This window comes from Macrotis lagotis, chromosome 6 (genome assembly GCF_037893015.1).
Source record: "Macrotis lagotis isolate mMagLag1 chromosome 6, bilby.v1.9.chrom.fasta, whole genome shotgun sequence".
In the NCBI taxonomy this organism is placed as follows: Eukaryota; Metazoa; Chordata; class Mammalia; order Peramelemorphia; family Peramelidae; genus Macrotis; species Macrotis lagotis.
Genome location: NC_133663.1, coordinates 29176912 through 29198720, shown reverse-complemented (window position 1 = coordinate 29198720; position 21809 = coordinate 29176912). Strand labels below are relative to the sequence as shown.

Genomic DNA, 21809 nt, shown 5'->3' with positions numbered 1-21809 from the left:
TTTTATAGTATACAGATAAATTGCAGACTTAAGTTCCATGAAAAACTTCGTTCAAAGAGGAAAATGAGTATCTTTCAAGAGATCAACTGACATGGCTTCTGGGAGTTTCAAAGGCTCTGATTTAAGAAAAATTACTCTAATTTTTGGGATATCCATAAGGAAGCTAAGAAATTAAGAAACAGGGATGTCTAGAAAATGCAGTTTTGTAAGTTAACCCTTGCTTGGTCCCAAAGCAGTGCCTTTCTAGAACCAAATAATGTGCTGATGGGTATATGTTTTTTGAATGCCACAAATACTTCAAGTGACAGAAATTCATCACTAATTCGCTGATATGTTTGTAGAACATGTATATCTAGGGAATTGATGTGTTGTGTGATCCTACATCTATCTATAGGAAGGCAGGAGGCAGGTAAGATGCTGCTTAGTCATCGCAAAGAAGACACCAGACAATTTATGTTACTTGTAAAGAAAAATGAATGTTTGATATGTTTAGTAGATTAAGTAGAAAAACAGAAATACATCTTCATAAAAATACCAGAAATAATTGCTTGTCTTCCAATAAAATGATTTTCTTAGGAAGCAGCATACAAAAATACTTTGTGTACATCCTACCTATCAGAAGAGATTTCTTCCTTCTCTCCATCCAGATGGCTTTTTCCCTGAAATCTCTATGACACTAAAGTTATTGCTTTGTCTACGAAACAGATGAACTATGGACCTATTAAAAAGAAAAGTACAAAATGAAACAATGATAGATACATACATACATAAATATATTTATATATATATATATATATATATATATATATATATAGTTATGTCTCATAGTTAGACTCCAATAGACTTTGACTACTTGGAAGGTAGTAACAAGTTCATTTCTGTGTGTGTGTGTGTGTGTGTGTGTGTGTGTGTGTGTGTGTGTGTATGTTACTTGAATTTAGGTAGTGTCTTGAGCAGATAGGAAGGATCTGGGTTTTTTCAGCATAGGGAAATCTCAGTATGAGAATCTCTCCACCAATACAAATTGCATCCTGTCTTTACTAAGTAAGCCCTAGTCACACAACTAGAGGTTCATTTGGGATTAGGGACACAGAAGGGAGAGTTCTGGGCCTAAAGTTAGGAAGAAACTGAGTCACATCAGGCTTCAGACACTTCCTGATTGTGTGATCCTGGACAGGTCACTTAACCCAGCTCACCTCAATTTCCACATCTATAAAATCAATTGGAGAAGGAAATGACAAACCTCTCTAGTATCTTTGCCAAGAAAACCCAAAGTGGAGACACAAAGAGTTGGATATGATTTATAAACAACTGAACAACAACTCCAAACCCAGCACTTGATCCCTTACTCTTTCTGACTCTTTGTCAGATAATTAATACTTAATAGAGTCTTATCCAATTAAACTAAATTAAACAATTTCCTTTATATCCTTTTATTCAATTTGATGTTTGCACATTCTAAAGGACAGAATAAGATAAAAATACCATTGAAATGCTAATATAGAACTGACAATAAAATCCAAATTCCTTGAGAAATATGTCGTGTATAATATATGTTATAGATGTTATATTAGTATAAACACACACACACAAACACACACACACACACACACACACACACACACACACACACACATATATATATATATATATATATATATATATGTATGAAAGGGTTGAATTTGTAGGATTATAAGATTCTATGATCCTAGGTCTTTAAATCCAGTATATTCAAAACTTAATGGTTTGTTTGAAATAACCTTTCAGCTAACTAATCCCATGTTCCCTTCACCGCTGTACTTTTGCTGAAGCTCTTGGTGAAAAATATACACATGCACATGCACATGCACACACACAAACACACACAGATACAGAAAAAAGTTACAGTAGGTGACTAGAGCAGAGAATTTAGCATTTTCCATCTTAGACTGGACCAGTTTTGCTTTTCCCCCCCTGGAGCTTGTACAAATTAAGCTATTTCTCATAATGCCCTTCACATGTCTCTCTGTTGGGTGATTTTTAGAATGAAATTTGTTATGCAGATTTAAGGGGACCTGAGGATATAAATAATGGCAAAGCAATGGTAATAGAAGAGGTTTAACTTATTGATTTCTCAAATATTTGAACAATGTGCACAGTGAAGAATTGGAAAGATATCATTTTAATAGCTCCTTTTTCTCAATCCTTAGACATGAAGGAGTCACTTCAGATGGGGGTTGTAGTTGACTCAGTCTCTGCCGTAGAATGAAGAGTGGAAAGAAGCTGAGTCTGAGAGTAAGAACACCTATTCCCCATCTCATTGCTTGGTGTATTAGAACTGTGTGACCTTAGTCTAATTATCCATCTCCTTTTCATGGGTGTAGATTTTGTTATCTGAAAAACTAACTAAATTTTCACATTATCATTCTTGTTGTGAAGATCAAAGGAGAAAAAAATCAAAACCAAAACTGAAACTTAGCAACTTAAACAAAAGACTCCTAATGCTTGGCTCTATGTTTTTTTTAAATTTCCCTCCCCCCAAGTTGTGCATTTCTTATTTGGAGAACATCAGATATGAATAAGTGAGTGAGAATGAATTTATGAGATAAGAAGCAGCCTGGAGAAGTAGATAAAAAGTTGATATGGAAGTCCAGAAGACCTGAGTTCAAGCATTATCTTTTGTATATACTAGCCATGGCTAAACCATGTACCTCCTCTTGGCTTTAGGTATCTCTCTATAAAGACGACAAATTCTGATTAAGTATAAATCTTCATTGGCAAAGGGAGTTTCCTTACTAGACATTTTCTCCACCAAACAATTTCAGGTGTAGAACCTTATGCCCCTCCCAAAAAATAAAAGGATAATTAAAAACCTTCGGAATTTTGAGTTTCCTTAATATTGTCCTGAATGGACCAAAGAAGTGATTTTTACCTGAAATCTCTACTAAATTTCTAAAATGTAAAACGCTGACAATACTTCCTCCCCTCTTCACTCAGTTCTTTCTGTATCTGAGTACCAGGTTTCTGGGAATCTACATTTTGCATCCACATGCAGATCAGCTTCCTACTTTCTGATTTCTTTCTTTTTTAATAAGAGAGGTATCATTTGGGTGAATGACTGTCAGAATGATTGTCAGTTTCTCTGAAAATAATCTAACCAAATCATTTAGTTGCTTTATGTGAGAATCTTAACTCAAAAATTTAGAAAGACTGGTGAAGCTAGGCTTTACTTTGAAGGGGTAAACAAAGGCTGGAAATTTGGGCTAGAAATTTCCTTTAAAGTAATGGATATCTATGTGTGTGTGTGTGTGTATTATATCCTATATTTAAAAGTTATACTAAATACACCAATGTGCTAATATATATATATATATATATATATACATATCTATATCTATATCTCTATATATATATGTATGCAATAGGATAGGATTCAAAATATACTATACTAAAAGCATCATCATAATAGTAATAATAATTATTATTATTTTCATAATTATTGAGAAGTGGAGTACTGTTAATAACTGCTGACATTTCTGTGTGTTTTGACATTTTTTCAACTGAGCAAGAATTTATTAAATGCACATTTTGTTTCTGTTAGGGTCTCCTAGGACTTAGTGCAGTGCTCTGCCTACAGAAGGTTCTAAATAAATGGTTAATTGAAAAGCAAATGAACCTTCAATGAATATGTAGATGTATACTACTCAACATTATTTATTTAATCCCCAAATGATATCCTTATAATTAAAGTTGATGAATTATTTCTTGGTTTTATTTTTTGGAAGGAAAATAGCTGAAAGAGCACAAAATGCCTTAAGAAAGATGATTAAGTCCAATAATCCCATGACTTTCTATGAATTACCAACATAGCAGCCTACATCTTAGTGGCAGATTATGGGTGGGTGGACCTAAGATCTCTATAATAATAGAGGTTCCAATTTTATCTTACGCTTATAGTTTATCTTACACTTACAGGTGATAGGAATAGTGGACCTTGCTCTAACCAACAGAATTCTTCTTTCAAGGATGTGTGCAGGCAAGGTCCTACTTGAAATGTCCTTGGATAGTAACTCAATTAAGATCAAACTTTCATTCTCCAAAGTTAAGACCATTCGCTAAATAATGAATGTTTTTTAGCTATAATTTGTTTTATTTTATTTAAGCAGTGGGATTAAGTGACTTGTTCAAGGTCTGAGGCCACATTTGAACTCAGGTCCTTCTGTCTCCTGGGTCATTGGTCTATCCACTACACTCCTAGGTGCCTCAGTTAAGTTTTTGGCATAGATTTTTATCAAGTCCAGGACATTCACATTCATTGAATTTGACAAAAAGCCTGATTTTTGAAAAATGCTGTGGTTTAACAGAAATTATATGCTAACTGATATGTCTCTTAGACTTTAAAGTTGCCAAACACTTTACACAAGTAATCTTATGACTTTCATAGCAATCTTAAGCCCTATGAATACCATTATTGTCCCCATTTTACAAATGCGGAAACCAAGGTTTAGAGAGTCTATGGTCATATAACTCATAGATTTCCAAGACTTATTAACTTAGAAGTAGATTTTTATATGTTAATCAATACTCATGGACTGTCTGCTTCTGATGATTTCAGATGAAAGTTAACCTTAGAAGCTCAAGGTATTAGGAAACTAATTAATAGGTGTTTGAATAGGGTGGGAAAGATTAGGATAAAAAATCCCTCATAGTCATATATATCTCTGAAAATACTCTTCCTTTCAAGCTCAATTCAATCAACATGGCAAGGAATACTTCTTTTTGAAATAGTCTTGTTGCTAAATAATAAGATTTTTAATAATCTATGGCAAGTGTGTGATATTTTCATTTAATTTGATTTTCACAATATCCCTTTCAGGTAAAACATCATGATGCCCATTTTCTAGGTGAGAAAACTGAGTCTGAGGAATTATAATTAGGCTTTAGTCACACAACTAATAGGGATTAGAGCAAGGGTATGAACTTGGGTCTCCTCTCTCCATGTTTTGGGAACATACTGAACCTTTGAAACTACCTTAGCAGCCTGAATTATATAGGATTTTGGGTAAGGCAGAATGGTGGAGGTGCATATAAGTCTGCAGGATCAATGCACAGAAGATCTTTGTCACCCACACAAATTTGAAGGCCAAATTTATATCTGCAATGGGTCAATTGAACATTGAAAAAAGACTTTCCATGAGAAGCTTGGCTTTTTACTTGTATTGTTAATCATTTCCGCCCTCCCCCCCCCCCACCTCCTTCTCCCAAGGGAAGCCTAAGTTGGTCATATTGACTCATAACTATGAAAGGCATGGCCAAAAGCCACTCTTTCTGTGCTCAGTCCCACCCACACTCATCATTCCTCTTGTCAAATCAATTAATAAGCATTTACCAAATTCCCACTATGTTTTAGGAGCTGAGTATAATTACAAAAACAATTTCTATTGACAGAGAGTTTACACTCTAGAAATTCTAGTATGATATTACTCTATTGACACTAAAGTCTAAATAAGTTCATGGGGACAAAAAGTTAATTTGTGTGTGTGTGTGTGTGTGTGTGTGTGTGTACTGGACCTTCTTTTGGCAGTTTACTGAAGCTTATGAACCCTTTCTCTGAATTATTTTTATAAACAATTGAAGGAAATGTTAAATCTAGTTAGAGATTAGTTAAAATGAAAATGTCCATGGTCATGGACGTTCCTGAAATCTATTGAGAATCCCTTGCTTTTGTTTTGCCTTGCTGAGATCTGAAAACATATATTCAAAGATCCAGGATGAGTTAACAGTGATGTCTGGATCTATTCATTTCATTTGCTGCAGAGTTAATAAAGTTGTAATGAAAGTTATTTGCAAAACACAAACAAAACTGGTGAATGGGCTAATTTGGTGTTTAATTTAATTTAATTTAAAAGCAGCTGGATGTGGAGTCAGAGGATGGAAGGAATATGGTAGATTAGGAAGGGCAATGGTCATGGGAGCCTTTAAATTCTTTCTCTTATAGTTCCTACTAGTTCCTGGAGCAAGAATCCTGAGGTTCCAGGAAAGTCTCTTTATCCATCTTGAACTTGGATTCCTCATTTGTAAAATGACATGATTTGGATTAGATGATATCTAAACTCTTTTCCTGTTGTATATATGACCATGGTTCAAATGCCAGCCATGTTGTCCTTTGCCACATGAATGACTTTAACATTTAAACTTTTCAGTTGGTTCCCTTATCTGTAAAAAGAGTAGACTTGGCTAACTGGTAACACCCCTCTAAACTCTAAACCTATGATCCTATGGAAATTCATAAAGAAAATTAGGGTTTCATTGGGAAATTCATAGATTTTCTTATGAAAACAAAATTTCCCCTGACTGGAGTTAGTCAGTCTTATAATAGTCTCTTAGGTGTCATAACTTCTCATGAACCAAGTGTGAATACATTTTGATGTAACCTATATTATTTTTTTCCTTCTTCTTTTTCCTTCCTTCCTTCCTTCCTTCCTTCCTTCCTTCCTTCCTTCCTTCCTTCCTTCCTTCTTTCCTTCCTTCCTTCCTTCTCTCTCTCTCTCTCTCTCTCTCTCTCTCTCTCTCTCTCTCTCTCTCTCTCTCTCTCTCTCTCTCTCTCTCTCTCTTTCTCCAGAATGCTATGGAGAGAAAAAGGATTTGGGAGTAGTTTTATTTTGAGGTCTATAACACCACTGAATATTATTTAAACATATTTATGAAACAATATCACCGGGACTAAAAAAAATATTCATTTTAACATTTGCCCATTAGAGCTATTCTATTTAACTATGTATCATTGCAGAATGTAAACCTCACAAGATCAGTAACACAACTATGGGCAAGTATCTTAGGCAAATTAAAAAAAAAAAAACAAATCAAAAATATTTCCAAAGGAGAGATATGAAAATAAAGAACCTCCCCAAATCATGCTCAGCTCATAGAACCATTTTTTTTTAAATCAAGCAATCCTGACTTTTAAATTTATTACTTCTGTGACAAGCAAAGCAAGTCATTTAAAGTCTCTGGGATGGAATTTCCTCATCTGCAAAAAAAAGGTGAATGTCACAGATGACCTCTAAAATTCCTTCCATCATGGTCTACTTCTGCTTGCTAATTATGGTTAAACTACCGCAAGACCTTTGGATGGTTGCTTGAAAATGCTCATGAACTATTTCTAACTTATTCTTCAGAAGGATAAACACTCTGCTGCCCTACTACAGATGGGGCAATACATGTGTATAAGAAAAATCAGGGAAATGTTAACAAGGAAGCATGATCTTCAGACTAAATAGAGGAAATCATTTTCCAAATTTAAATTGTTTGCAAATTAGAAAAAATCTTCAATTATTAGTTAATGCTGCTTCTATTGGGAACTTTAAAAAATAATTATCTTATTCTGGATGATATTCTTTATCAGTAGGAATTTGAAATTTGAAAGTTTGAGCTAGGGGAGGAATGAAAGAAAGGTAGGTGTGTGTGTGTGTATGTATGTGTTTGTGTGTATGTATGTGTGTGTGTGTGTGTGTGTGTAGGGTCAGAAAGTCAACATAGGGGCCACTTTGCAGAGTCTAGGGTCTAGGTTCCATTATTATTCTCACCCACTGGTGAGGCTGGTAGGCTGTATCCGTTGTGGAATAGCGTTTTTCACCACTTGGGATGAGTTAAAGAACCTTCATTCTGTGCTACTGTTTCTTCTCTGAATCTTCTTCTTCAGAGGTTGGTCCCATCTTCTGCAAGGGGCATGCACAGTTCCCATTTTGAGGGTTGCAACGAGATCCTGGGGAACACTGGCACATCAGGGAGCAGTTGGGCCCATACTGATCTGGTCTGCATTCTGTAACATGAAGAAGAAAAACAAATGGAGGAGGATTTTACAAGAGACATTGTTTTTGGATTCACATTGATTTTTATTATTGCTTCTGGGCTCTCAATGAGATAATGATAGACTCATAAAGTTGGCTGGTTAACCATGTGGTATCTTCTTCCCACCCTGGAATGTTATATAATGAAAAGGATTAGTTTCCTGGAAAAAGGGAAGGGGCTAAGAAAATCCAGATCAGGAGAAAAATGGGGGGAAAGAGAGGACAGGGGAGTGGTTTTTATTTTAAAAACCTCCCTATATATCACAGCAGGGAAGTCCTTCAGAGAAAGGGAAACTGAGTCAAATTAATTGTTGGAGTCTGTTGGAGTTGTGTTCTAGGAAATGGAGTACAAAGATGAAGTCCTCAGGAAGCCTACATTCTGTTATGGAGTCAACATTTACACATATAAGCAGGTAGAAAATGTAAGGGATAGAGACTTAGCAGAGGGAAGTCCTGAGGGAGAGATCTCCATGTACCAAAGTAGATTGACACTTTCTATGAATTTTATAATCTTAGATATTTGGCATCATGAAAAGTCATGTCGCTTTGCTATGGACATTAAACTAGTGTATTTCAGAAGTCAAAACTTGAATTTTCCTGATTCTGAGGCTAGTCGTACTGCCTCTGTCTATACAAATATAGCTATAAAATAAAGGCAATGTCATTTTGAGAGGAGGCTCCAGGAGGGGCAGATAAGTGGTGTGTACTGAATGGAGTGCTGGGCTTGGAGTTAGAAAGAATGCAGTTCATATTCCATCAGATATCACCTAGTTGAGGACCCTAGGTAACTCATTCAACTTCCTTGACTGTAAAATGAGCTGGATAAGGAAACGACAAAATACTCCAGTATCTTACCCAAGAAAATTCCAAATGGGGTCATGAAGAGTCAAAAAGTGACTTAACAACAAAGTACTATTTTTTTCCTTCCAAGTAGCTCATAGAGGATGGAGATAAAGAATAGTCTACCAATTAAGTAAACAATGGAAGTCATCATGTACAATGAGGAATTTGTGAAAACAAAACAAAAAGAAAATCAGCCTTTGCCCTTAGGGTTGGTATTGTTGGTGAAGATGTGCCAAAAGTAGCATTATAGAGAAGTGGGTTTAAATGTTACCTCTGGCATATATTAGTCATGTGATCCTGGACAAGCCAATTAGCTTCTCAATACCCTCAGATAATTCTTTATTTTTGGTGGGGGGGGGGGGTGATGCAAATTGGACTTAAGTGACTTGTTCAGGGTCACACTGCTAATAAGTGCCTGAGGGACAAATAAGTTTCAGATTTGAAACAGGCTTCTGTTCTATCCACTGCACCACCCAGATACTCTACCTCAGACAACTCTTCAGGCTTTACGTCAAAGAACAGAGACTGATCTACATTGATAGAGGCAATTTCCTTACATGAGAGTTCTCTGTAGTAATGAAGTCATGGGTCTGATGCAATTTGATGTAATAAAATCATCCCCCATTCATGATGTGTTGACAGAGAAATAAATGAATTTAATTTGAATGGAGGACAGAGGAGATAACCAGGGGGGGATGGGGAGGAGGGCTGGAGGAAAAGGGAATAGACATAGAGATTTGAGCTGTGGTCTCAGGATTGCCCTATGGAAAAACTCCTTCAACTAATGAGTCTGCTCTCTGCTGCTTGTGACCTCAGAGAGTTGTGGAGGCCATGGTGTCAAATATGCCATCAACCTCTGTGCAGGTCCCAACATTCCTGAGTCTGATTAAAATATAATTGGTGAATAAAATAAATAAAAACATAATAAGACAGATCATATTATATTGCAATCCATAGGGATCTTCTTGTATGGGTTAGCAGTCCCCCATGTCTGAATTTGACAACACTAGTCCAGAACACTGAGGGGTCAAGTGACTTGCCCAGGGCCATACAGAAATGAGAGGCTTGATCCCTGCCTCTGAGATCATCTCTCTATTCGTATCTCATGACGCCTCTCATTTAGAAGATGAGTATAGTACATAGTATGGAGCTATAGAAATTAGGAATAGATCCATGGTGCTCTCAGAGGAAGGAAAGAGCTTGATTAATGAGGTGGGCCTAGGAGATAATGAGAAGAGATCACCCCATCTGATCCTTGGAGGAAGATATTGGATGCTTTCTCGTACAACAAGATCATGGTTATTTTCCAAATCTCCCCTAATCAGAGGACCTGGATTTAAATCCCAGTTTTTTATTCTGTTTTCTTGGGCAAGTCTCTTCCCCCTCATTTCATCCATTGGACAAAATGGTCTCCAGTGTGGTTTTTAACTAGGTCCCTCTGACTTCTTCATCATGGTGATGAAAGAATCTACCTGTGGAGAACAAATTTTGGTAGGTCTGCCTGACTCGGAAAGCTTTTAGAAGAATACTGGAGACAGACAGACTGCACAAGAGTTTCTGAGAACCAACCAGTCTAGGCAAGGTCCTAGAAGGAAGTTTGCCCATAGCTGCTCTCCAAGTCCATCTACTGAGATCAAGAGAGTTTGGTGGGAGGCCTCCCCATGCCTGGAGAAAGACCAGATCTTGAAGGGCTAAAATACATGTGTGAAGGATGAAACAACGCACCGTTTAACTGTGTCCTTAAAGTCTTCTAAGAATGCTCTGATCCCCACAAAATGTACCTCATTGGACACATTCTCTCCACTACACTTAGTCTTTATATGTGGTCCATCTGAATTTTTACAGTTATTTAAAATGGATTGAATTATGTGTTTGTCTATCAGAAATGGACATAGGACACTGGGCACTGGTTCAATGAGAGGAACAACAATAAAAGAGGCCCCTATATTCCCTCCACAGCCTGGGGTGTTTGCCCCAGTTTAAGGAAAAGTTCCCAGAAGCTCCGGCTATAGTGGTGATACCTAGCAATACACTGACAGGTTTGGTTTCCCCATGTTGTAGGGATGGGCAAGAAGCCCAACCCACCAAAAGGAGTGGACTGCCTTACTAACTAACCTTTGGGACCTGGGGTTCTGTGATTTCATGAGAATGTTGGCAACCATCAATCCTGGTGTAATCCCTACCCTAGCACACTCAACATATAAGAATTCTTCCTTTGCTGATAAGAGAAGAGGGGCCATTTGTTTTTAAGTTGTCCATTCTGCTTTTGAGTAGTACATCATTGCAATGAAGCTTTGCCTAACACTTTGCCTAAATTTCTGTCTTCTATTTTTCTCATTTTTGTTCCTGTTTCTCCTTCTGTGTGTATATGCGGGGGGGGGGGTCCATCTTCCCTCTTCAGGACAATCCTTCAAATAATTGGACACAGTCATCTTCCCCCCCAAATCTGCTATTCCCCACAGAATCATGTCCAATTCCTTCAACCGATCCTTTTATATAGGAGTTTCAGAATCCTTTGTTGTCCTCATTACTCTCCTTCAGATACTATCAAATTGATCCTAAACTCTGGTGCCCAGAAAGGGTTTGTTGGGGCACTCACTGAAAAACAATGTTCTAGCTTGTCTAGCCCAAGGTCATGTGGTGACATGGTGGCTAGAGAGCTGTACCTGGAGTGTGGAAGACCTGAATTCAAGTCTAGTCTCACACACTTCCTAGTCATGTGTTTAAATCACAATTTCAATTTAGTATATATATATATATATATATTTTGTTTTTTGCAAGGCAGTGGGGTTATATATATATTTTGTTTTTTGCAAGGCAGTGGGGTTAAGTGACTTATCCAAGGTTGCACAGGTAGATAACTATTAAGTGTCTGAAGTTGGATTTGAACTCAGGTCCTCCTGACTCCAGGGCTGATGCTCTAACCACTACACCACCTAACTGCCCCAGTGTATAATAATTTGCAGTGAATTGTGAATTGTGATTTTGTGAATTGAACTTGACTCTAAAAGCAAGATCTCTGTGAAAACTGATTTGCTCATTTCTATAATGCTGTTAGTATCCAAATGAACCTGTTCCTTGTCACTAGAAATTTCATCAACAGTCTAAGTTTCTTCTTCCATAAAAACTGGGGGAAATGATAGCACCCACCTACCAAGGTGGTTGTGAAGATGAAATGAGATAATTTTTGTGAAGTGCTTTTCAAACTTTAAAACATTTAACCAAACTCAGCTTTAGTTATTGTGATCAAATTTCATCTTGATTCTATCATCTAGCATGTCAGCTCTCCCTCCAAAGGTGCTAGGCCTTGCAGGATGGAGGTAGCAAGGTATCTATCCTATTTGAATGAACATTCAGAATAAATGAGTGGAAAATGTGTGATTATTAATTTAAGGTGGAAAGATTTGAAATATGGATAAGATGAATGTATGTATATGTGTCTATGTATATGTGTGTGTGTGTGTGTGTGTGTGAGAGAGAGAGAGAGAGAGAGAGAGAGAGAGAGAGAGAGAGAGAGAGAGAGAGAGGTGAAGTTATGGATGCATTTTGAGCTGAATTATTCGTCAAAAGCCATCTAATCAAATCTTATTTTACAAAGGAGGTAACTAATTTCTGGAGGGCTTCAAGGAGCTGACCATAGTCTCCTTGATGCCGCCAACAGAGGTTCTCTAACTCCAAAGCCACTGTTCTTTCCATTCTTCAATAGATAAATTTGCTAAGAGACCCACATAGGTCCTTGAAGCCTCCTTCCTTCATGAGTCCCCAAACAGGTAGTGGCTATTGGAACGCTAGCTAGTAATCCAATTTATCGGCTATTTTAATATTATGTACTATGGTCTTGTAAAACGTATGCTCCTTGAGGTCAGGGATAATGTACTAATTATTTTTTGTCTTTGTGACCGTGGAAGGTACTTTGCTATCTAGCATATAACAAATGCTTTTTGAATTAGGTGGGATCTGTCCCTATAAACATGATAGTCGTATTAAGAAATTCCATGTAAACAGGATTCTAGAAATGTGTAGGGTCATGGATTCATTTTTTGAAGTTGCATTGGATGATACCATGATCATAGATGTAAAAAATGCTTATCTAGTCCAACCCTTTCATATTTACATATAAAGAAATGGAGTCAAAAAGAGAAATGAGAAAAGAAGCTTACATGAAAAGTGAAGAAGGTAGGATTTGAACCCAGGTCCTTGGACTTTAAAATCAAAGACTCTGTCCATCATCCTCCATTTGATTCAAGAAGTATCTATGGAATGGTCCCTTTGTGCAATTTAGGCTGGCAAAATAGTCCCTAACTGGTCCCTGGCCTTATTGTTCCCAAAGCCATAAGATGGTAACATTAAGCCTTTCCTAGTCGAAAAAAGAGCCTTGGGGAGTAAGGAAGGCCTATTGCTCTGAAACTTTGGTCCATGGCAGGAGACTGTTTCTTTAAACCACATCAACCATTGAAGAAATATCAAATATTTTTCTGTGTCATTTCAAATTCAAGCCAACACACACCCACCCCTGTTGTAGAGGAGGGGAGGAAAGGATGAAAGGCGGGGTGAAAGGAAGAGGGGAGTTCTTCAGCTAGGTCTGGGGTCTTAGACTTTCCCATTTAAAAAAAAAATGTTACAAGGCAAGAACTTTCCTCTACAATCTGGAGCCTGATTTTAATTTCTGGAATACCACATTTTCATGTTAATAGCAACATGTATTTAAGACATCTGCTTGAAAGCTTGCAAATGTTCATTTACCAAGTAGGGGGAAATAATCCAATAAAAACTCGTTATATTCTTTTTTGAATTAACATTATGGCCATTTAATGGGTCCTTTACCAGGGTTCAAATTAAAATTAGGCCTTTTATCTTTATAGCTTCTGCATAGTCACAGCTGCTCACAGTTAATATCACAGATGAACTGAGCCTAATTGAAAATAAAAATGCAAATAAAACAGGCTTTGTAACAAGTCTGTGTGGACCAATGTGCCCCCAGTGAGCTTATGACAAGGTAAAGGGCTCTCTTGTTATCCAACAACAGTGGGCATTTTGCTTTTGGGGTCCGGCCACTCGAGAACTTTTGCTTACCAGCTCTTAGAAGTGCCACTGTGTTAGCAGGTCTGACATGGGAGGGAGTCTGGAGGGGATTTACTTTCCATTGAAACATAGACCATCTCGGTCTTCTAGTGCCTATTTCAAAATTACAGCATAGGACAACTAACTGCAGGATAGGGAAACTTTTATGGCACTTGAATAAGTCTCATGTTTTGTAAATTCTCTGACGTAGAATAATTATTTCATTGAATTAATGAATTTTAGGGTTATGAAAGAGATTTGGGGGTAACACATATCCCCCCAAAGTGATTTATTTATAATATAACCAATAAGTGGTCACCCTCTAAAGTTGTCTTGAATACCTTTAGGGAAGGGATACCCTTCCTCCTGAAGCAATGGTTGCTTGGTTCTTGTCTTTTGTTATCAAAGAACACCAAAATGACACCACTATGTTCGAGACCAATCTTAGTGTGTCCAGCTGTGGCTGATCGGACCAAGAGGAGCTCAGGATGCTCTAGCACAGACTGGGAACAAATAGACCATGTGAACTTACATGGGCAAGTTTAGAGTGAGTACCCCACTTTTGACAAGTAAGTACCATTCTGGACCTGGATACTATGAAGAAAGACTCTGAATCCTTCATCTGATTGTGTTTAGAACTGGAGACTATGACAATGTTCAGGCACCCCCCTTTTCTCAGATTCCACAGACTTTGAACTCAGCCCTACCCCATGGGCAGTAGAGGGAATCAAGTGGTCTCATTGTCACAGTGAGGATGGAATGAAGAAAAATTACTGATGAGTGTAGGAGTCAGGAGACTACTCATTCTGGCCTGGGTTGACAGAATGGCTCACAGTTAATATCACAGATGAACTGAGCCTAATTGAAAATAAAATCATTCTTGAATCATTGATCATTCTTGAAGGGAGATAATGAGATGGCTGGCAGATCAATTCCCATAAACAGAACCTCTGCTGATTTCTTTGCATGGCTCAAACCAAGGTTAGATACTGTAAGCTTCTCCCAACCCCCTACTCTAGAACACTGAGAATATCTAATAGTCAATGGTGTGACCTGTTGCCTTGGGTTCAAGTCTCAACTTAAACACTTATTAATACTAGTTAAAATCTCTCTCATCCTTAATTTCCTCATCTGTAAAATGATGGGGCTGGACTAGTGGTTTCTGAGCTCCTTCCTATTATAGATTTTGGATTTTATGACCACAGTGCTATCATCTTATGGTCAGATGTGGGTTATTTATATAGTCACTGTCAAAGAATTGGACCTTGTTTCTTTTGGTCACCTTATCCCAATGTCAATGAGAATAATCATAGTTCATCATTCTATGATATTTTAAGGTCTGCAAGAAAGGTTCTTTGTCACCTAGGATGACAGCATATTGACAGATTTTCCAGACTCTATCTTGGAATGCCTGTGGAAAGGAGGTTGGAAGAGCAACTCAATTCAGTGAGCCAAGACTTGGAGATATTTGAGGTACTTTAACCAATGTGACATTGGCCTGAATAAGGGATTCTGTCATGAAAACATCTGGCAGCGCTCCACTTTTCCTCCTGTTGAGAGGGCCAAATACCTCCCTCATATGAATGGAACCTTACAAAAAGTGCTATTTAACCATACCAACATCACATCTGTCTCCAGTTCTTCCCAGGGAACAAAGGCATTTCCCAGTAACAGCATGGCAAGGTCCTGCTCCTTCACAGTCACAGAGCTGTTGGCACCTGTCTCCGAATGTTCCAAATGGGCACCCTACCAGTGGGAAAAAAGAAGGGTTTTTAATGTAAGAGGATTTCTGAAGAGTTTTTCTTTCTTTTTTTTTTTGTTTTAGACTTGTGGTTTATTCATGTGAGGTACCAAAGCAGAATTGAAATTCCTTTGTTATTCATTTTTGAGGCCACCAAATGACTTGCCCAGAGTCACCCAGATAGTAAATGACTGAGGAAGGATTTGAACCGAGGTCCTCCTGCCTCCAGAATCCAGATGTCCCTCTGTTTTTATTTATTAAAGAGTTTTATTTATTAAAGAGTTACTTGGGGCTGAGAGATGCAGCTAGTGTGTGCATCAAAAGAAAGACCTTCACCCAGAGCCTCTATCCATTAAATGGCACAGGATGGGACTGAACCAAAGTTCTAATTCCAAATATAGACAGAATATATACATGTGTATGTATGTCTATTCATACAAAAACATTAGATGCATATTTTGTTCAGTTTTTGATTCTCATTCTCAGGGAAAGAGATTTCATGAATACACAGGATTTCTGTACAAAAAATACTTTAACATGCTGTATTCATGGCTCATTACTTCCCCATCATAGAATCCTTATCTTCTTTAAGGAATGGTTCAAGTATCAGCTTCTATATTAACGTTTTCCTTAGTTTCCCAACTGCTAGCATCATCCCATCCTAATTAGTTCACATGTAACTGCCTTGTTATTATTTCTCTTTTCTTTTTTGTTTGTTTATAAAGATTTTATTTATTTTGAGTTTTACAATGCCCCCCCCATTCTTGCTTCCCTCCGCGTATTCTGTACATGGGCAATTTCTTTCTCCCTCTTTCCCCCATAGAACATAAGCTCCTTGAGGGGAGGCCTTGCTTAAATTTGGGGGTTTTGCATTCCCAGTGCTTGCTGTGTGGTGAGTTTTTAATAAATGCTTCTTGATTGAATGATTAGTTGGTAAATACTACATATATTTGGGCTCTACCTTTTTCACACTGGCTGCCATGGTAACCTGGGGGACAGATGCATTCTCCATTCTCAGCATCACAGCTGGCTCCATTTCTGCAATCACAAGGGTGAACACAGCCCAGGCCATAGAATCCAGAGGGGCATTCTGCAGAATAGAAATTGTAATATGTAATCTGGACCTTTTATAGAAAAAAACCAAAGTTAAATAATCCATTCTAGGTTTGTTGTGTCCCAGGACCATGGACAGAAAGACAGATCAGCTTAAACACTAACTCTTGATTCATCTTTCTAAAACACAATTTCAGTGACTCTATTCAAAAACTTTGAATGGTTTTTCTAAGACCTACAGACTTAAGACCAGCTGTTTCTACTTGTCATTCAAGTCCCAATTTATCCTGCCTGTATCCAGTGAAAATGAATAATCTGATCTTCCTTTAGTGACTGGATTAGTTCCTAGAGCAGTGTGTCATAGATGAAAGATTCCTGGACATAAAGGTAGAGGATATGGGTTTGGATTCTAGGTTTGGGTGAGCTTTCTGTATCTATTAAAAGTGGAAGTTTGTGTGGTATATGTATGTGATGGAACACTATTGTTCTATTAGAAACCAAAGAGGATGGGAATTCAGGGAAACCTAGAAGGATTTTCATGAACTGATGTTGAGTGAGATGAGCAGGACCAGCAAAACATTGTACACCCTAACAGCAATATGGGGGTGATGATCAACCTTGATAGACTCACTCATTCCATCAGTGCAACAATCAGGGACAATTTTGGGATATTTGTGCTGAAGAATACCGTCTGTATCCAAAGAAAGAATTGTGGAGTTTGAACAAAGACCAAAGACTATTACTTTTAATTTAAAAAAACAGTTATTATGTAATTTTTCTATTTCTTATACTTTATTTTTCTTCCTTAAGGATATGATTTCTCTCTCATCACACTCAACTTAGATCAATGTAGACCATGGAAACAATGTAAAGACCAATAGACTGCCTTTTGTGGGGGGGGGGGTGAGATTAGGGGGAAAATTGTAAATTTCAAAAGAAATAAAATCTTTCTTTCATTAACAAAATAAAAGTGGAAGTTTGAAAATTATAATGCTGCCATGTTGACTGATTTTTTACATTCCTTATTATCCTTAAATCGTTTATCTGACATTTAGTATCTATTATTCAGCTAAAAATTGTTCAAATGACATGAATGTCCATAAATTGAAAAAATAAACAAATTATAAAAACAAGTTGTATGTAAAAAATTTGAAGTTTAATGTGCAGTCATCTTTTTATTATACTATTATAGACATAATAATTGTATTCATAAATTAAAATCAAAATAAAATTTAAAAGTAAAACAATTAGGCAGTATTATTGTTGGTGCTCACATCATCATCATCATCATTTTTTTATTGTGGTTCTCTTTTTCCCTCTTCTTGTCTTACTTTTTGATCTGTCCTAGGATAGTGTAATCATTCATATACCAGTTAAGACAATACAGAAGGGTTCTCTTATTCAACTCTCTCATTTTATTGATGAGGAAACTAAAGTCTAGGGAGTTTAAATGGCTTCAATATTTAAATACAGACTCCTAATCCTGCTCACCTCTTCCCTTAAAACATTACCTTTTGCTTCTTTTCTTCTCTAATGTTTATTTTTTATTTTGTGCAAGAAAGGTCATCTTTTTATATTCATACTTTGGTGTTGTATTTTACTTGAACCTACGATGTGATTGGCATGCAGAAGCCCTCCATGGGGACTTATCCTAGAGAGGAAGATAAGTGATCCTTTGTTAACTTAGAGTCTTGGGGGGCAGTTAAGCGATGCACCTTTAGTCACACAACTGGTATACGTCTTAGGCCAGTCTTGGGCCAAGGGTGTCCTGATGCTTTAGCTTTTCATATATCAACATCATTGCAATGCCTTTCATTAGTAATGCTTCACTTAATTTCATTACTCAGTGAAATGAGGTTTACCTTTTTTAGATCAGTTGTCACCCTGTTTGACAAATCAGGAAGAGAAACTAGCTATATTGTTAGAAAATGCTCATATAAATTCACATACAATAATCATAATCAGTAATTATTTTAAGGTTAGCAAAAACACATCCCATGTGTTATTTCATTTTAAAATCACCCAAGTCCCTTCTTCAGTGGAAACTCTGGGGATGGTGGGTGTTATCTTAAGAGATCTACATAATCCATTCTTACCCAAAGTTGATTGGGAACAGCAAAAAGGGAATAGGTAGAAACAATATCTTTTGGCTTCCCCTTGAGGATAACAATCAGAAATCAGATTTCTGAGAAGGATGTTGAATTCATTCATTCATGAAGCCTTTATGAACACACACCATGTGTCAGACTTTGGCAAAACTTATAATAATGCAACTTTTCCTGCCCTCAAGGAGCATGTCCTCTTCGGTAGGAAGCACACACCAATGGATATAGGGACTAAACTGGTGATTTCATTGATGGTGACATCTCTTAAGTGGGAAACTACTTCTAAAAATGCAGGTTGGTCCCTATTACAGAACCTGTTGGCTTAGAGGGCTACCTAGATCCCCAGGAAGTAGGTTACTTGACCAGAGCTAGGAGGTGTCAGAAGTGGGACCTCAACTAGGGAAAACCTGATTTCAAATGATATGTGAGACTCAAACAGAACTTGAGGCCCCATGAGTGAAAATAAAATGGAAGGAAATGGAGGCAAGTTTTGGCCAAGGTAATGTTTTCCCTCTGAGATTGCCTCCCTTCTCTTCCGTAGAGAATGGGTAGGCTCAGAATTAATTGTATGTTGCCTCTTCATTCTAACGAGGGCTCCTTGAAGTAAAGGACTATTGTCTCTCCCTTTTATTTATATTTCTAGTGCCTAGACAGTGTATAGTATATGATAAGTGCTTAATACATTGCTTATTGACTAAGTTCTAGTGTGTAGACCAGCTAAATGTGCCCCGTGATTGAACTTGGAAGGAATGGTAAGGTCTGACAGTCTTGTTTCCATAAAGACAATTACAGTTAGAAAAGAGTTCTGTCTTTCATCCTGCTGACTGAAAACCCATGTCTTTTCATGAATATATTGATATAATTCATCATAATGGATAGGGTGGAAACCATAAATGCTTTGGAGAACCATGTTTCCTCTGACTCAGAGAAGAAACTTGGCGGGGACATGTGGCTACTTAGGTTTCTATCAACCTATTTGATTATGTTGCATACTGTGCACTGGGATATGAAACAATAAATTACAGTTCCTTTAGTATTTTGTTCTATCATATAACCTCACCTCTAAATCTTCAGACTATTTTTTTGACTAACCTATTCAAATGTCTTTCTACCCTTCCCACAGTTGTCATTTACAGTCCTGAACTGCTAAAGGATTCCTAAGTGTAGATAAAATAATAGGAATTAAGTTTAGTGGAAACCCACTGGCCATAAACAACAGCTCAAGTATCTAACTGCCATTCATCCCATTTCAAAGGCTATTATTGAGACTTTGGAGAGAATGACCTCTTTTCATCATAGCTTCTCAGAATCTTTATTTTGCCTCTAGATTCACCTCAAGGGTCATCTCCTCTACAGGATCATTTTTGGTCAGGAAATAGCATGAGTGGTGAATAGAGCTCTGGTTTTGGACTGTAAAAGTTTGGCTTCAAATCCAACATATTTTATTGATTGTGTAATACTGGACAAGTTGCCTCAGTTTCCTTCTATGTAAAATAGGGAAAATAATAGCACCTACCTCACATGATTACTATGAGGATCACATGAAATATTACATTCACAGAGCTTTTGTAAATCTTAATGCACCATATCAGGGTGCATCTTCATCCTCTTCCCCTGAATGTTGATGTTTTATATCATTTCAATTTATTTTATATTTATCTAACTTTGTATGTATTGTAGTTATGTCCTCCTTCAATTTATCTTATATTAATTTGTATTTGCCCCTCCCTCTCTCCAACCCTTTCCAAGATCTTAAAGAATTAGTCATTGAAAAGCTGGGAATAACTTGCTTTTATCCCTGTATTCCCTAGTACATATATATGTATATATATATCACAATGCTTTGTATATAACAAGTAATAGAAATATATGTATATATATATATATATATATATATATACATATAAGTATAGCTAGATATAGATAGATAGTTCTCTCCCCTATCCAAATGAGCAATAAAACATGCTTCCAAAAAAAGAAGAATAACACATGAACATTGTTGGTGTTCATAATCATTGTTTCAATTATATTCAACTTTTCATGACTCCATTTGGGGTTTTCTTGGCAAAGATTCTGGAATGCTTTCCCACTTTCTTCTCCAAGCCATTTTACAGATGAGGAACCAAGGCAAATAGGGTTAAGTGACTTGTTCAGGGTCACACAGCTAATGTCTGCAAGCAGATTTGAACTCATAAAGATGAGTCTTCCAGATTCCAGGCCTGGAAGTCTGTCTACTGTACCACTTAGCTCCCAACAATAGCATAAAAAAATATGAGGAAGAGTCTGTCAATATGACTTCCTTACTGGGCCAATTCTATATCTATCTTCTCTCACTACAGATGACAATGGAACTATCATATTAAAAGTCTAACATCCCAGCATCCAATGTGATAAAGAAGAAATAGAAATGGTCCTTAGGAGGATTAGATTGGGAAGACTGGCTTTGTCAGACCTCATATACACAGAAAAAATGCGAGTTGGAAATACTTCATTGAAAGCATAGAGAAGACAATCTTCAAAGTTGTCTCTAAGAGAGGAAAATATTGAGTGACTTGGGAAAAATCATTTATGCATTATTATACTTATGCAATGAATGAAATGTTATGGAACCTCCACTATGTCTGCGCAAGACTTCAGAAACAGTGAGAGAGCAAGAAGGGTCAACTATCTCAAAAAATTTAGAGCCATGGTCTGGCTTCCAGAGAGTTATGCTAAAAATGATGAATTGATTATATTCTAGACACACCTATACTTTCCTTCTTTGCTCATATTTCTCAGTGCTACCAATAAACATATTTGTAGTCTACTTACGGTATTCACAGCTGTGACCGTAGTAACCCTTTGGACACTGACAGGAGCCAGTAAACCTATTACAAGTTCCATTGTTCTGACAAGAGCAGTTTAAATGGCAGTTTGGACCATATGTACCAGGAAGACATGCTGTAAAAGAGAAGACATCCAGAAATTATTATTCTTTTATTTAATTAAAAATGTTCTAATTCCTTAAGTTACTCAAGGGTAAAAAAAACTTTTCAAAATGACAGTTGAAATAAGACCAAAAGTCAAAACTTTCTTTAGATAAGTATCTCAAAGGTTATATACTAGGGAAAACAAAACATGAATGTGGGTGGTTCCGTGACACATAATCCCAGTATTGGAAAGGAGCTCAGAGTTCAT

The 21809-nt window shown here is 37.0% G+C and overlaps 1 protein-coding gene across 1 annotated transcript in view; it reads right to left on the bottom strand.

Moving 5' to 3' along the window:
• Nucleotides 1-7321: 7321 nt before the first annotated feature.
• Nucleotides 7322-21809, bottom strand: part of LOC141492103 (uncharacterized) — a 280770-nt gene continuing 266282 nt past the window's right edge. Inside the window, exons 18-21 of the mRNA XM_074192728.1 lie at nucleotides 21444-21572; nucleotides 16436-16564; nucleotides 15351-15479; nucleotides 7322-7801 (exon numbers count right to left, since the gene is read on the bottom strand). Coding sequence (XP_074048829.1) covers nucleotides 7650-7801; nucleotides 15351-15479; nucleotides 16436-16564; nucleotides 21444-21572 — 539 coding nt within the window. The 3' untranslated portion in view covers nucleotides 7322-7649. The remainder of the gene's footprint in view (nucleotides 7802-15350; nucleotides 15480-16435; nucleotides 16565-21443; nucleotides 21573-21809) is intronic.